General features: G+C 41.0%; 1 protein-coding gene across 4 annotated transcripts in view; it reads left to right on the plus strand.

Moving 5' to 3' along the window:
* Positions 1 to 16,241, plus strand: part of Mgam (maltase-glucoamylase) — a 140,639-nt gene that overhangs the window by 97,370 nt on the left and 27,028 nt on the right. For all 4 annotated transcript variants that reach the window (XM_055602126.1, XM_055602127.1, XM_055602128.1 and 1 more), the window contains 14 exons: positions 798 to 922; positions 2,959 to 3,047; positions 4,688 to 4,731; positions 5,152 to 5,319; positions 8,276 to 8,428; positions 8,741 to 8,941; positions 9,146 to 9,300; positions 10,067 to 10,235; positions 10,642 to 10,738; positions 11,548 to 11,660; positions 12,617 to 12,742; positions 14,271 to 14,399; positions 14,639 to 14,749; positions 15,036 to 15,098. In XM_055602126.1, the coding sequence (XP_055458101.1) occupies positions 798 to 922; positions 2,959 to 3,047; positions 4,688 to 4,731; positions 5,152 to 5,319; positions 8,276 to 8,428; positions 8,741 to 8,941; positions 9,146 to 9,300; positions 10,067 to 10,235; positions 10,642 to 10,738; positions 11,548 to 11,660; positions 12,617 to 12,742; positions 14,271 to 14,399; positions 14,639 to 14,749; positions 15,036 to 15,098 (1,743 nt within the window). The remainder of the gene's footprint in view (positions 1 to 797; positions 923 to 2,958; positions 3,048 to 4,687; positions 4,732 to 5,151; positions 5,320 to 8,275; positions 8,429 to 8,740; positions 8,942 to 9,145; positions 9,301 to 10,066; positions 10,236 to 10,641; positions 10,739 to 11,547; positions 11,661 to 12,616; positions 12,743 to 14,270; positions 14,400 to 14,638; positions 14,750 to 15,035; positions 15,099 to 16,241) is intronic.

Raw genomic sequence — 16,241 nt, forward strand, 5'->3', positions numbered from 1 at the left:
TTATATTATATTATATTATATTATATTATATTATATTATATTATATTATATTATATTATATTATATTATATTATATTACATTATATTATTATCTTTCTTATATGACTTTTTTCCCTAAGGAGAGACAGAAAGAGAAGGAATCTGACTAGGGGGAGATGTGGGGAGGCATTAGGAGTAGAGTGAGGAGAAAACATATTCAGAATATATTGTATGGAAAAATATATTTTCAATAAAACAATAAATGCAAAAACATGTCCGCATTGTGAAGCACTGCTGTGAGTGAGAAAAGGGAAAGGATTTTAGGCTATAACCCAGATGAGGGAGCATCTTTCACAGATGAGGGTTGGTAAAGGCGTTAAATGTAATCCAGAACTATTCAGCTCAAGACAATGGCATTGAGCATTCATATAAGATCCTGCTTACACTGATCTTTGCAATGGAGCAAATATCAATGGTGACAGGAACATGGTGGAGGAGGGAGTAGGGACAGCATGGCCCTAGTCAATGAGAAAAGAATATAGATGTTGTCCAGTGTCATCTTGCACTCTGCCTTAGAAACAGGATGTGTGGTGAGGGCTCTTGGCTCTGTGTGAGATCCTGCAAAGGCCAGGGTCTCTCAAAAAGACCTAGGGACACACCACCTGATTTTCTTACAGGAGCATGCCTATGAGCAAAGTGTGAAAGCATGTTTGTGATGAATGGTGTGGCCTAGCTGTGGCTGTAGGGATGTGAGCAGGAAGTGTCGCTCAGGGAGGAGTGTGTGCTCACCTCATCATTTCTCCCCCTTTTGACACCAGGGAGCATCTATCAATTCAACAGGAGAGTGGAAGACCTTGCCAGCCCCTCTTGAGCACATCAATCTTCATGTCCGAGGGGGCTACATCCTGCCATGGCAACGACCTGCCCTGAACACTCACTTAAGGTGAGTGAAGAGAGTGTGCTTCTGCTTCACACCTCTGAGCTCATTCTCTTGTCATGAGAGTCAGCTATCTCTTCATAATCTGTCTTAAGAACAAAAGCCATTTTATTGTGCTTACTTTTTTTTACTTTTTGTATTTTGCCTATTCTTTCCAACAGATTTATATTGTGTGTGTGTGTGTGTGTGTGTGTGTGTGTATGTGTGTGTGTTTGTGTGTTTGTGCTCTTGGATTTTCCACCGTCTCTACCCTATGTGCTCTTGACAGAGAACTGCACCCTGCTGGACTTGAGAGAGTTTCCTCCTGGTCTCCTTACTCACTCTAGTTCTGAGGATCCATTGATAATGAGGTGGCCATCATCATTGGATTTCTCAATGCTGTGGTTGTTTTCACATTGTGATTCTCATGACTTGATAAAGCACAGTTCTGGGAGGTCTCCCTCAATACTCCCTCCCTGAGTTGGGCTGATGATCTGTCTGTAGTTGTCTGCCCTTGCCCCTTACATCTCTGCTCTAGGTTTGGGTTCCATCCACTATGCTCCTACAAGCCCACTTTCCTGTTTCCTAGCAATAAATGAGCATGCTTTCACTATTTGTAGTTGGTTTCATATTTCTTATTTGCAGTCAGATTTCAACAACACAAACTCAAATCTCTGTCACTTTTCCTGAGCCACTGACTTTTTCTCATCTTTGCTTACATGGATAAAATCTATCTCTGCAGAAGATAGATTATTAGATTACTAGCGTCCTCATATGCTTCAAAGTTTAATCCTCGTAGGTTTCAATGGACGGGAACTTCTTGTGGGGCCTAAAACCTACCTTTTCTGTTGAACCTCTTTCACCAACCTAGTATTTTAAGTTATAAAGTTTTATGAGAACATGAGTAAAATCATTGCCCTTTTCCTCCTCCCTTCCTCTCTCTCTGTCAAATAAGCAGTTTCAGATCACTTTTTCCCCTGATACCAAATTTCCCCTTTAAAATGTAAAACTTTGTTCCTTCCTAGCTTAAAGTCTGAACCCCTTAAAGAATCCAATATTCACATCTATCAAAATGTGATTTTAAGTTGACTTTGGCACCTCTTTCTCTTCCAATATGGTACTAATAGAGGTGGTTTCCAATGGCTCATTTGTGTTCCTGCACTTAAGCTTATGCTTCTGTCAAACATGGCCTAAGGACCAGAGTGTGGAACATGCGGGGGTGGCAACTGCTTTACCAGTGATGGGTCTCAGCACATCCCTAGTCCATTTGCCTCCATTTTTCTAGTAACTCATTTCTTATCGTTGCCACATATAAATTTAAGTTTCAAATCACTGGAATAGGGTTTCTTAAATGCCTTGGATGGTAACAGTGATGTCTATGATTTTTCTTCCTCTCCTAATAACCGTATTTTTAATAGAGTTGGGATTTTATGGTAACTATGTACTGCTTCAGATGTTCTGAGGCTTACATGTTTGCAACTTTCATAACTGTTAAAAATATTTTATCTTGTAAAATCATTATTGGAGGAAGACAATTAGGATATTCTTCTTCTGTCCCTAAAGCCAAGGAGTCATGTGTGACTGACTAGTATCATTTTCAATGGAAATTTGATGCAAATGTTTGTCAAAATTCTTTTTTTAAGTATTTTAATTTTATTTTTTATTATTAGTTATATTTTATTAACTTTGTATCCCAGCTGTATCCCACTCCCTCATTCCTCCCAGACGCTCCCTCATCTCCTCCTTGCCCCTTTCCAAGTCCACTGATTGGGGAGGACCTCCTCCCCTTTTATCTGACCCTGTTTTATCAGGTAACTTCAGGACTGGCTGCAAAGTCTTCCTCTGTGGCCTAGATGGACTGCTCCTCCCTTGGGGTTGGGGAGGTCAAAGAGCCAGCCATTGAGTTCCTATCAGAAATAGTCCCTGTTCCCTGTACTATGGAAAACCAATTGGTTACTGAGCTTCCACTGGTTATATCCGAGTAAAGGTTCTAGGTTATATCCATACATGGTCCTTGGTGAGCCCTAAGGATTTGTGTGTTGTGCAAATCTTGTTCCCCACAGCCGGAAGAACCCTCTTGGTCTTATCATTGCCCTGGATGAGAACAAAGAAGCAAGAGGAGAGCTGTTCTGGGATGATGGGCAAACAATGGGTGAGTGGGATGAGAGGGTGTGGCCATGGCAAAGCTGCCACACCCTCTGTGTCTGCTGGCTACTAAGCTGTGGGCAAAATCTCACCAGACACCCTAGTAGTAGCATCCCAGAGAAAACATGCTTCTGTTTGTACTAGGCAGAGGCCATGATAGATGAACTACAGATGGAGGGAGTCTATAACACCACACCTCAATTTTTGTGTCAGCTTGACTTTTATTTTTTAAGAGACTCTTAAAGTCATTGTTTCATGACTGGGGCTTAAATTCTGATCTGAAATGTAAATCATCCCTAAATCCTGGGAGATAAATATTGGTGGTGAGTACACACATTCCTAGTGTCTATGTATAAAGCAGTGCTTTAATACACATCGGTGGGTTTGAAGTATTGATTAGTGGCCCTAGCTTTGGGATTAGAATTCCCATGGAACCCCAGCTGTGGAGACATTTGGGGAGATCTACACTGAGTTATGGTAGCAAGGAGAAAGAAAAACAGTGGCTTGGACTTGTGTAGTTTGTTCATAATTTTGTCATTCTCAAGATACAGTTTTATAAATCTTGGTTTTATTTGAAAATAATAAAGTGACAAAGTGTGAACATAATGTATTCAATACAACAATCATATACTGATTACCATCGATATGATCAGTAATGAGACATCCAGTTTCAACATGATGTGCCTTAGGCTCATTCAGGGTCACATGTTGCAGCGTATCTATGGTCTCACTTTCTGAAGACTCCAAGGTGTCTATGTTCTACCATTTATTTCCCACCATCTACTCATGGACATGTAGTTACTGTCCACATCTTCACTACTGTAAATTTTAAGTAAGACTTAAAGTTAAGCACTGAGCATAAATAAGTCCTCTGGGAAAATATTCTTTGTCATTGATCTTCATAGACAAAGTCAATGATATGTACTACACAAACCTTGGAGTCTTCTATAAGGGAAAGGAAAGAAAGTTGGTTGGCAAAGCCAGCTTACAAAATAGGAGAAAGAGCCAATTGGTTATTTGAGATAAGAATCAATGTGAAATGAAAGAAAAACTCTTAAAATTGACAGCAATGGAACGCACAATGTTATTTTAAAGTAGGAAAATATATCAATAAATGTTTTTTTTTTTCAGAGAATGCACACGTACATTGTCAGCAGGTACATAAGAAAATGCTGAGCGCTAGCAATAAGTCCAGATTTAAATGAAACATTATAATGAGTACTTCTTTTAGCATGAGCAGTATGAAAAACCTAATTGTAACAAGTGTTTGTGCAGCTGCAGAATTCCAGAGGACCAGTGACATCCTTGGTGGATATACAAGTTGATCTAGCCATTGTAAAAAAAAAAAAAAAAGCCATTTCTAAATCACATATATGTGTCTATGAAATGAGCTTGCTAAAGAGAATCTGAGCTCTAGGTTCATTAGGGCGATATTGCCACTCAGCAAGAAATGCAAGTAACTTGTGGGCTCTGACTGATGAATGAATGAAGAGGTAATATTACTTAATTTAGTGGAATGTTGATCTGTCATAAAAGACATATGCCCTTGATTGTCCAGATCAACAACTGTCAGCTTTAAGGAGAGGAGATAAATTTGACCTTCTGTGTTGTCCAGGCTGGTCTGACTCATCTCTCTTTTGTTTTCAGATCTCACAACCAATAATGTTCTGTGTAAATTTTCAGTCACTCCAGTAAGTCAAATGTTTTCAGGAATCTGAAAGGTGTTCTTTTATGTGACTATTAGCACCTATTGTCCTGTGTGTGTATGTGTGTGTGTGTGTGTGTGTCTGTGTATATGTGTCTACATTTGATGTAATGGCTGTGGGTGCTACATTCCCCTTTGACTTAATTTTCAGTAAATTTATCACCTGTGCTATCAAAACAAGGCAGTAATATTCCTAAATGAAAGCAAGGTATATGTTTGAGTAGAGTTGTTTCATGCAGCCAGTGTCTTTATATACATATGTAAATGTCTGCATGTCTTTCTTTCCTCTCCTAACCATCTCAGAAGGCTCCAGGCTTTCCTAGCAGCTGAGCATCTGGTCTAGGGTGTGGCATTTGAGGTTGTCAGCTCATTCATTTGTGCCTAATTATGCTTTGGTATATTTCAGAACCGCCTGGATGTGAGCAATTTAGGATCAACCTACATGGACCATGATAATTTAGCATTTCAGGAGATTAAAATTTTTGGAACAGGGGCACTTTTCAATGTTAGAGTGAAGCAAAATGGTGTCATGAGTCAGATGTCTCCTCAAGTCACTTATGATCCCAGCATGAAGGTAAGTCTCCATTTTGTTGAGGATTTTCAAATTGGCATTATGGTGATTTTTTTTCTTTTTTTATGTCAAAGTCACTGAGGTTCTTAAAGGATGGCAGCACCTCTGAAGCCTGGTGGAAAGATCAGACTAGAGGAAAATGTGATGACATTTGGGAGACACTCTAAGCTGGAATGAGTCAAGGAGTTGCTGGGGCAAAGATGAAAGGGCAGATGTTTTCATTTTGTTTTCTTCACACTGACTCATTTTGTCTCCCAGCTGTTCTTTTCTTACTAACTTTTTTATCATACACACACACACACACACACATATAATTGCACATAAAATATGAAATACACCTATGTGTGACTTATTTGTGTGTCTTTTATATATGTAAACACACATGCACATGCACATGAACAGCACAGATAGGGAAATGGTGTCAAAGTCAGACAAATGCAGATCTGAGAGCTAATGACCAGTGCTGGGGCCTCATGGATTAATTTTTCTGAAGTTTGTTTTGTCTTAATATTTAACTGTTGAGACACTTTCTCCTCCAGTTTCTTCAGTATTGGCACTCTCACTCCAACACACATATTCACTTGATGACATATAGAAGACAAGAATTTAAGACAAAGAATTTGAAGATTTTACACACATGATTATTTTGTATTCGATGATAACAAAATAATTCTACATTGGACAGTGAAACGACCCTCTCCACCAGACAGAATTGTGTTGCATTCTTCCATATCTTATGATAAGGAGCAATCTTCCCTCAGTAATCTTGAGAGCATGTAGGGGAGCTGCTAGATTGGAATGTCTGATGGAGTTGCCAAATTCTGGGAAAATAAGTCATTTTATTCTTCTAGTGTAATGGCACATTATCACCTGTCAAGTTTGGTCTTTATAGCATGTATTCAGGATACAGACACCGTGACTAAATTAGTGTATGATCGGCTTCATATTTGCTGCTGTCCAAAGCTTAGTGAAATTTCTAAGCATAGCTTCCTGGGCAAGGTGGGAGATGGACCTCTGAAGATCATGTGTCAGGTCATAACCTTTCCTTCCATACCTAACACCTATCCAAGGTCATCTGTGTAAATCTTGAAACATTCTGATATCCCACTTATCAAATTATATATTCAACATTTTCTTTGCTTTTGAATGAGATTCATTAGTTTAATATGATAAGAAATCCCCCAAAGTTAACCACCATTTTGTCCTTCTGTTGGAATTGGAAAGTGGAAGATTTGCCCACATACACATAGTAGCTCTAGGTTGTAAGGACTGAAATACTTTCTTCTCTCATGATTGCAAGTGGCTTGTATCAAAAAGGCCCCATCTAGGAGGAATAAAAAAGGGAAAACCAAAATAAGCCAAAAGGAAAGATAATAATGGCAGCAATACTAATGGCAGCAATAAAGCTGAAGAAGGGAGAAAGAGACAGTTGCACAGGTGCTGCTGGTGAACTTGATGTTAACTTTTGAAAGCCGCAGCTACAACATAGAGATTAAAATGTAGTTATCATCTTAGTGCTTTGCCATTCTGAAATGAAGTACTCCAGAAGGACATGTGTTGTATGGAGAAGAAAGCAGGAAGTATGATCCACAATTGCCCATACTTGCCATAAAAGGAAAGTAAACCCACTCATGTTGAGAGACCAGAATAAGCCAGTCCAAGAATATCCTCATGTTATCACCTTGACAATCCTGTGTCTGTAGCATCTGTAACATTCAGTTTTAAGAGAAGATTAGTTTATTCCAGAGCAAACATGTGGTCAGATTTTTGGGACATCTTAGGTGCTTAGGTGTTATGGACTTAGCACTTTAGCTTAGGTGCTAAACTGCCAAGGTCATACCAATTTAATTTTCAAAATGCATTGCAATGGTTCTTGAACCAAGGCCTTGTTAGGAATGGTGGTGGAGAGTTGGGACTGGAAAGATGGGGTATCATATGAGGAGAAGAGTGAAAGAATCATGATAGTTCTTAAAATGCCCCCTAAAAATGAAAAGGTTAAAGAAAAGTCATATATTAAAAAAAATAAAATGTTGAATATTTAATTTGATAAGTAGGATATCAAAATGTTTCAAGATTTACGCAGATGCCCTTGGATAAATGTTAGGTATGAAAGGCAATATGATGACTTTTGTTCCCCAATTCTCCAGTTTTACAGTTGATCCAATTGAGATTCAATAAGTTCATTCAGTTTGTCTGAGATCACATAGAAATGTGGGAATGGGTGTTGCCTCAGTTTCTTTTCTTGTTGCTTTGATGAAATTCACTGACAAGAGCAACTGGAGGAAGAAACACTTATTCTGGCACACGGTCTGTAGGTGCACCATGACAGGAAGATCAAGGTGTCAGGAGCTTGAAGCATCTGCTTACATCACACCCACAATCAGAAAGCAGGGAGCCATGAATGAATACTGCTGCGCAGTCCAGGACACCACTCAGCGAGGGCAGACATGCCCTCCTCAATCGACGCATCAAAGATACTCTCCCACAAGCATGTGCAGAGACCCATTTTCTAGGTGATTCCAGTGTGTGTGAGGATAACAACACTAACCCTCCCAGGAACCTGGGACCATGACTGACTCTGCATGTTCTCCACACAGACAGGAACCCTGCTGTGGGGGCGTGCACAAGAAGAAAAGCTAAATTCTAGAAGCACAGAGGAGAAGTTTGAGAGAAAGCAAATAGAGACAGATAGATCAGAAAAGAATGACAAGGAAGGGTCACAACTGTTATTTGTCCCAATTCTTACCCACAGTGATGAGGAAGACTGATGGTGCCGTGGAGTGTCATTCGCCTGTCCCTGCTGAGACCTTCGAATACACAGCTCTCTTCCTTTAAGACAGTCATATCCCTTGTGTTGTGAGACTCTGTTCTCACTTCTACTTAATTTTCTAAAGAGATTTCAGATTGTGTAAGGGCTTGTTTCTAATGGTGAATTTCTTGTGCATTGTCCACACTGCAGGTTGCCGTTATTACAGGTATCCGTCTTCTCCTGAGTGAATCCTATACTGTGGAGTGGGACGACAGCCTAAGGGATGAGGAAAAGATCGACTGCTATCCAGATCAGCATGGAGCTTCTGAAGCCGGCTGCACTGCCCGGGGCTGTGTCTGGGAGGTAATGTAGCTGGAGATACTTGTGTGCACCACCACTTTTAAATGTCTCCTGAGCATAGCATATCGCTATAGTTTCATATGCACTGAAATTCTTAGGGAGAAAGGACTTCTTCAGGGATCTGGTGACAATTAGAGCATAACTGTGTATAAGACTCGGATATTTCTAATAAGTACATTTCTGGAAGGCCAACTATTATAATCTATCACATATAAAATCACACACACAATTTTCTTCATTTACGTTGTCTTTCCTAACTCATTTATTTGATAAGTTCATATTCCTGCTGATAAAGTATATTGACTTTCTTTTCAGGAATCCAGCTCTTCTGGGGTCCCTTTCTGCTACTTTGTCAATGAGCTGTACTCAGTCAGCAATGTACAGAATCACTTGCATGAGGCCACAGCCAACCTCTCCTTGAAAGCTTCACCTTACAGCAATGCCTTTCCCTCCACACCTGTGAATCAACTTCAACTGCGAGTGACCTACCATAAGAATGAAATGCTGCAGTTTAAGGTAACCACAGGGTGTGCATTCTGGTGTAGACAAGGCCTTTCCAGTCCTGTTCCTCTTTGCTAGCCAAGGCTACAGAAGGCTAAAAGGAATGTTGTGTTTACATTTCTGCAGTAGAATAGAGTGTATGTTAGCCTTATTCAGAGAGAAGTGAGACTCTTATCATATTATAGAATACCAGAACTCAAATGGTTTCCTCTGGCGTAGATCTATGATCCCAGCCACAGTCGGTATGAAGTCCCAGTGCCTTTGAACATCTCCAGCGCTCCATCCAGCACCCCCGAGGGCCGTCTCTATGATGTGCTCATCAAGGAGAATCCATTTGGAATTGAAATTCGCCGGAAGAGCACAGGCACTGTAATGTAAGTGGTTCCTGATCTGACTCTGAGTTACTGCTCTCCTAAATATGTCTCACTAGGCTCATTGTCATTGCAGATAGCCTGGCTATATCTGACAAGTATTTCAGAGCTTCCTTTCTAGATGTTATTGTGTAGATGCTTGTTGGATGCACCTGTTCTCAGATGTGTCTGTTCTCAACAGTCAAAGATCGTCTGTGTTACAACGCATACAGGAAGCTAATATGTCTGTAACCATGTTGTATGGGAAAAGTGGCAGAGTGACCAGGTTCTAGGGAGGACACTGCTTCTGATGCTGTGGTCTGAGTCTGAGTTTTTCTCTATCTAAGGCAGAGTTGTCATTTGAAATAGAACCTTGAAAAGGAAGAGCCCAATATGGGAGCTAAAGCAGGGGTGGCAAGTGGGTTTGGGAAGATGAACAGCACTAGAGGCTGGGTGGGACATCACTGAGGAATATGAACTGTGACAGGATGAGGGAGTCTCTTCAGTCACAGTCCTGAATGCTTACAGAAAGAGGTTTCCTCAAGAAGCAGGAAAGCCCGGGCAGATGTGAGTGACAGCAGTTGAGGTGGTGAGAATGGCATGGATTTTCTGTTGTGGAGAGGGCACTGAGACAGGCAGGGATGGAAGGAGGATGAGTGAGGGATGGCCATTGTTTGAGGGATGATCTGGTATGAGGATCATGCAGAGCTCTGTTGTCCTCAGGAAGGCAGCTGCTTTAAGACACCAGGCAGATATTTTTCTTTTGTTCATGTCCCTTCTCCCTCTGCAGCTGGGACTCCCAGCTCCTAGGTTTCACCTTCAATGACATGTTCATCCGCATCTCCACCCGCCTGCCCTCCACATACATCTATGGCTTTGGGGAAACTGAGCACACGACCTTCAAGATAGACCTGAACTGGCACACATGGGGCATGTTTTCCAGGGACCAGCCCCCGGGGGTAAGGACAGAGTGCTTGTGGTCTGTGTTCTCTCCCTCCACCCATGCTGTGTCTTGTGCTTCTCCTTTCCAGACTCCACTTGACCCTCACCTTCTCCCTTTAGGCAAATGGACATAGTTTAAGCTCCTCCTTTTCTATTCTGTTCTTTTCTGGTGGGTAAGGGGGTTGAAACAGTCTCTCTGTATATCCTTGGCTGTCCCGGACTCACTTTGTACACCAGGCTGGCCTCAAACTCACAAAGAGCCACATGTCTCTGCCTCCCTGAGTGCTGGTATTACAGCCACGGTGTCTGGCTTTCTCCCCTGTTCTTAACAGAAACAGCTGCCTCAACTTAGCAATCAAATTCTGTTGAGTTCCTCTCCCATGCATGCAGTCTCCTAACCTCTTTTTCCTCCATGACCCTCAGTACAAGAAGAATTCCTACGGTGTCCACCCTTACTACATGGGGCTAGAGGAGGATGGCAACGCCCACGGAGTCCTCCTGATGAACAGCAATGCCATGGGTAGGGTGACTCCTGTGTCCTCTTACTGCATGCCAGTCATTCTTGAATTGCTCTAGAATGTTTTTGACTTGCCTATGTCTTAAGTCAAAAATAACATCTTTGGTTGATGGCTTTTTTTTTTGCTTAGCCTAAATTTGATTCTACAGATTTATGATTGCAGTATTGCTAAACTGTTATTTGACAACAATTATATAAGAAGGCATAGAAAAACCCTAAGTCCTGAGGTTCCCCAATTCCTGAATGTCAGCTTGAGGAAACTGGCTATATAGCGTGAATTACTGCAAAGGTTTGGGGCTAGAACACTGCCTCTAGCAGAATGAGGATGAGAATATTTTTAAAGTACATAAGAAAGGGGCAGAAAATGAAGTTCACGTAATACAAGCTGTAACTGCTAGTGAAGTGAACGAAACTTAATAATAGAATTAGTAGCATTGTATCAGTGGAATTTTGCTAGTTTGACAATAATGTTTCTTTGTGGAAGGCATGGGAGGCCAACACTGAGACTCTAGTGCTAGTTTGATATTTCTTGTGAGTTTTGACTATTGTGATATAGAAGTTTCGTTATTTTAAAATTTCATAATTTTATAGCTTCTATATTTTATATGTATAGCTCTTATATTTTATAGCTTCTGATAAGGCCCGTTAAAGCGATGGGATCCTGTGGGTTCTTTCTCTGTCAGGTCCACGGTGGCTTAGTATAGATTGTCTGCCATCGATGTTCTAAAGTGGAGGTGAGAGAAATAGAGCGTTCAAGTCTAATGCTTAACCTGAAGGCTTTAATCACTGTTGACACTTTTCTGTGTTTTCAGATGTGACTTTCCAGCCCATGCCTGCTCTGACATACCGCACCACAGGGGGAATTTTGGACTTTTATGTGTTTTTGGGGCCAACTCCTGAGCTTGTCACTCAGCAGTACACAGAGGTGGGAAGTTGATTTGATTGTCATTTATTCATGTTAGCACACCCTCTGCTCTCCATCATTTCTTCATCAGTGCAATTCTCACACGGTTATCACAAACGTTGGTTTTATCAGAAACAGGTATATTGTACGAAAGGGAGCAGTGCATGCACCCTGACAACATTTCCTTTACAGTTTCTCTCATCGGTGTAGCATTGCAGGCATACTTGTGGTGCTGGCAGTGGCGGTGAGTTGTGGCAGTGGGGGGACATGACGGTAGTGCTAGGAATGAGAGTGTTGGTAATAGAGTTAGTGGTGTTGGAGGGAATCTTTCTTGGGGTGGTGGCAGTATGGAGGTGCTGGTTGTATTGACGATTGTGGCAGTGCTTGTAATGTAACGGATGGTAGTGGGTCAAAATGTCATGAGTGATGGTGAAACTGGATAGGGCCCTGATGACCATGGAGCAAAGGTGATGACTTGCTAGGGACAGTGTTGGGGTGGATATGATAATGTTATCTACTGTGGTACCCAAAGCCAACACTTGTGTAACCATTATTGCATCAGTTGGCTGCTAGACATTAGATCACTTCACAGACGCCAACATGTTCATTCATCATGGAAACACTGTGAGGCAGAAACTACTCTTATGCTACTTACAAGTCATAACTGTCCTTGTGTTCACAGAGCTGCCGGAACTAGCTACTCTTTGCTAATGTAGGCCTTTTACCTCTAGGGTCTGTGCTCATAACCACGGCGTTATACTTCATTTTAAAGTTAGAATGAAGCAAGATTTTTCAGAATTCCTAGAAAATAACCTCTAGGCCTGGATGGTTTTCTCAAGCTGTCACCTTGTGAGAGGGGTTTGTGTCTCCCTAGTTTCTTTCTAGAGTGCAATTTGTCATCTAGTTTGGACTGAAAAATAACCTTCTTCTTCTAGCTTCTCCTTGGAAGTACTAACACTTCCTGTCTGATTTTCTAGTTGATTGGTCGGCCTGTGATGGTACCTTACTGGTCGCTGGGATTCCAGCTGTGTCGCTATGGATATGAGAATGATGCTGAGATCGCCAGCTTGTACGATGAGATGGTGGCTAAGCAGATCCCCTATGTATGTACATGTCCTGGTGTCATGGTGTGCTAGCTCTTCAACCTCAGAGCTAACCAACTGTGTGTGCAAATTTGTGAGATTTCTTAAGGTGGTTCTGCTAGTGTGTAAAGTGTTTGATTACATCATACTGAGCCTGTTCTTACTATGGTGGAGGTGGTAACCTTGGGCCTGAGGACATCTTCAGTGATGACTCAGACTAGCAGAGGAGAGCTAGTGTTGGTTCAAGGAAATTAGGCTTAAAGTTTTTTTCATAAGAAGAAAATATTTCTTTTTTTAAAATTCTTTTTTAATTATACTTTATTCAGTTTGTATCCCCTCTGTGGTTCCCTCCCTTCTCCTGTCCCAGTCCCTCCCTTCCTCCACCTTCTGTATGCATGCCCCTCCCAGGATCTGAGCACAGGGTTCTTCCCTGAGACTGATACTCCAACCAAGGACCATGCATGGAGATAACCTAAGACCCCTGCACAGATGTAGCCCATGGCGGTTCAGTATTCAAGTGGGTTCCATAGTAATGGGTACAGGGACTGTCTGTGATGTGAACTGATTGGCCTGCTCTTTAATTACCTCCCCCTGAGGGGGAAGCAGCATTACTAGGCCACAGAAGAAGACAAGGAAGCCACTCCTGATAAGACCAAATTGCCTAAGATAAGAAGGAAGGAAAAAACCTCTCCTATCAATAAAATAGTTCTTAAATAGTAGTTTTCTTAACTAAAAAAAAAAAAAAAAAAAAACAAAAAAAAAAAAAAAAAAAAAAAAAAAAAAAACACCCAAAAGAAAAAAAAAAAAAAAAAAAAAAAAAAAAAAAAAAAAAAAAAAAAAAAAAAAAACAGGCCCTTCATGGTAGTCCTAAAAAATGTAGGATCCTGGGTTTCATTTCCAAAGAAAACATGAGCAGAGCCAATGTCCCTCACTTGAGAGCAAGAGGCCTATAAATAAGACTGATCTAAGGAACTCTTCATATTTAATCAATTTTATCTAGAAATTGTTTCATCCTTTGTGTTATTTTCATTAAAATAATGTAGATATTTAAATACATCATCTTTATAAGAAAATTATGTCTGATTTCCCTCAGTATTTTTTTTCCAGTTATTGAATGTTTTTTTCTCTGTGTTGCATTGACTTATAGCAGACTTACTGTCCATATGATATGCTATTAGCTCATAGGGAACAGCTCCTATGAACAAGAACCACTGATTTCAGAGGCAGCCAGCTGGAGGAGGTCCCTATGGTCACTCCCTACAGCATCAGTTTCAATTTCAAAGCACATTTTAAAATAGTGTTTTCACTGTGTTAACAAAAAGTCCTTCCAGACAGGAGTTGTCATTCATCTTACTCTTTTTTTTTTTTTTTTTTAATGTTGGATTATATATAATTTGGGTGTTGGGTAAAGTCACCTGAGAAAAAGAAAACAGAAAATATCCCAGAATCCAAACCCATAATGTGACATAGGTAGGATGAGAAGGGGACATTGTCCTCTGAAGTCTGGACTTCCACAGCAGCAGCCACTGCTTCCTTGTGTCATCCCCAGGATGTGCAGTACTCAGACATCGACTACATGGAGAGGCAGCTGGACTTCACACTCAGCCCCAAGTTCACTGGGTTACCAGCCCTGATCAACCGCATGAAGGACGATGGGATGCGGGTCATCCTCATTCTGGTTAGTCCTCCTGTGGATGTGTAGGCTGTGGATGGGACACTGGTTGGGCTTGTGTGGGGATGGCCTTAGACTGTCTGTCCTTTCCTGTTCTTACAGAGAAATACAGGTGTAATCAATACAAATGTAATTCTTGGGTGTCAAGAAACCTTACAGTGCAAATTGAAACTGGGGACTTGCCTTTTTTCTATCCACCCTCATTTGATCTTAACTTTCCCACCTACTATGTGCCCTGATTGCAGGACCCAGCGATTTCTGGCAATGAGACACAGCCCTATCCTGCCTTCACCCTGGGTGTGGAGAATGACGTCTTCATCCGATACCCCAATAACGGAGACATTGTCTGGGGAAAGGTATGCACTGGGTGGTCACTCAAGGATCCTCACCCTGGGCCAGAAACCCTGATGATGTGTACGTATATTTGGTTTTCATCCATTTGGTCTTTGAGGTCTTGGTTTTCATTTTATAGCCAATGTTTATTGACAACAGTTAAGAGCTTCATGGAATCCACTTTTCTATAGAACAATCCTTAATGAAAGCTGAAGTCCTAGGACTAGGGCTTAAAGTTTTCTAGGAAATTCTGTCTATGGCATATTGTCTGAGGCATTTCTACTGATTGTTCTTTTTTTCTCCCCACAGGTCTGGCCTGATTACCCTAATATCACTGTGGACCCCTCTCTAGACTGGGACAGTCAAGTGGAGGTAAAAGGCACTCTTTAGTTTGTGAGATAAAGTCAGGATTACCTGGAAAGGGAAGCCACACCCAGAGTTCTAGAAGTTCCCAGAAGTGATACTGAACATGCTGAAAAGATGCACTTGTGACAGGTGTCCTTCCCGTCATTCATCTGCTGATGACCTCACACATACATTTTCTTCCTATTTATATTTCATCTCCAATTGTGATGTCAGTATTACTGTTTTTAAGGTCTAAGACTCAGAGAATGTAAGTTATATGTCCTTGGTTATTAATGGCATAATGGTGATTTTAAGTGCAAAGCTCTCAGAATCCAATGGTCCACGGACTTTGAACTGGGAGATAGCTCTAAGAAGGTTTTCTTTTCTCTGAATTGGGGCTCTTATTGTTGAGGTTGCTTTTTCTGTGGATATCATTTTAAAATAGTTTTCAATCTTTGTGTTTATCAATTAGACATTTTTCTATGTATATTTTTCTTCTATGAACAGGTTCCTCATTTTTATATTTATAAATCCTGCCTCTGACTCCCTTTCTGCTATAGATCTCCGTGTTGTTTTTACCTCTTTATTCTGGCACCGTATTATATAAATTTGCTTTTTCCTGGGAACACGTTCTGCTTTCTCAATGACCCAGGTATAGTAGGCTTACCTTTTCAGATCTATAATCCATAAGTTTTGACTGCATTGTCGACCCTGACCGTTAGTCCTCTGATAACCTGTGAACAGTGCTGATAATACAACGGCTGTAAATAGCATGTGACATTGAGTATGAGATCAGGAATCTCAAAGCTCTAATCCAGGTAATTCTTCACCAAGATTCTCATGTCTTAAAACTGCTTTCGTAAGAAATATGCTACTTTGACGTGTCATTAAATATTAAGACTATCCTAAGTTACTCTTGGAACATAGAGAAATCATCAGCAACATGTATTTTGCAAGATCAGTTTCGTGAGTCTGGGGAGGAAGAGCTAGTTACTGGTGTGCAGGTCTGCCATTGCTGAGACAAGAATGGAACAAACAGAACAGCTAAGAAGACTGTGGACAGGAGGCTTGTGACCCTGAGGCTCAAAGATTTAATGCTACAGTATAGAATTAGATCCAGGAAACACCTCTTAGTACTATGCAGTGGACTGAGGTAAGCAATCATAGGCC

This window comes from Psammomys obesus, unplaced genomic scaffold (genome assembly GCF_907164565.1).
Source record: "Psammomys obesus unplaced genomic scaffold, mPsaObe1.curated_primary_1811, whole genome shotgun sequence".
Lineage (NCBI taxonomy): Eukaryota > Metazoa > Chordata > Mammalia > Rodentia > Muridae > Psammomys > Psammomys obesus.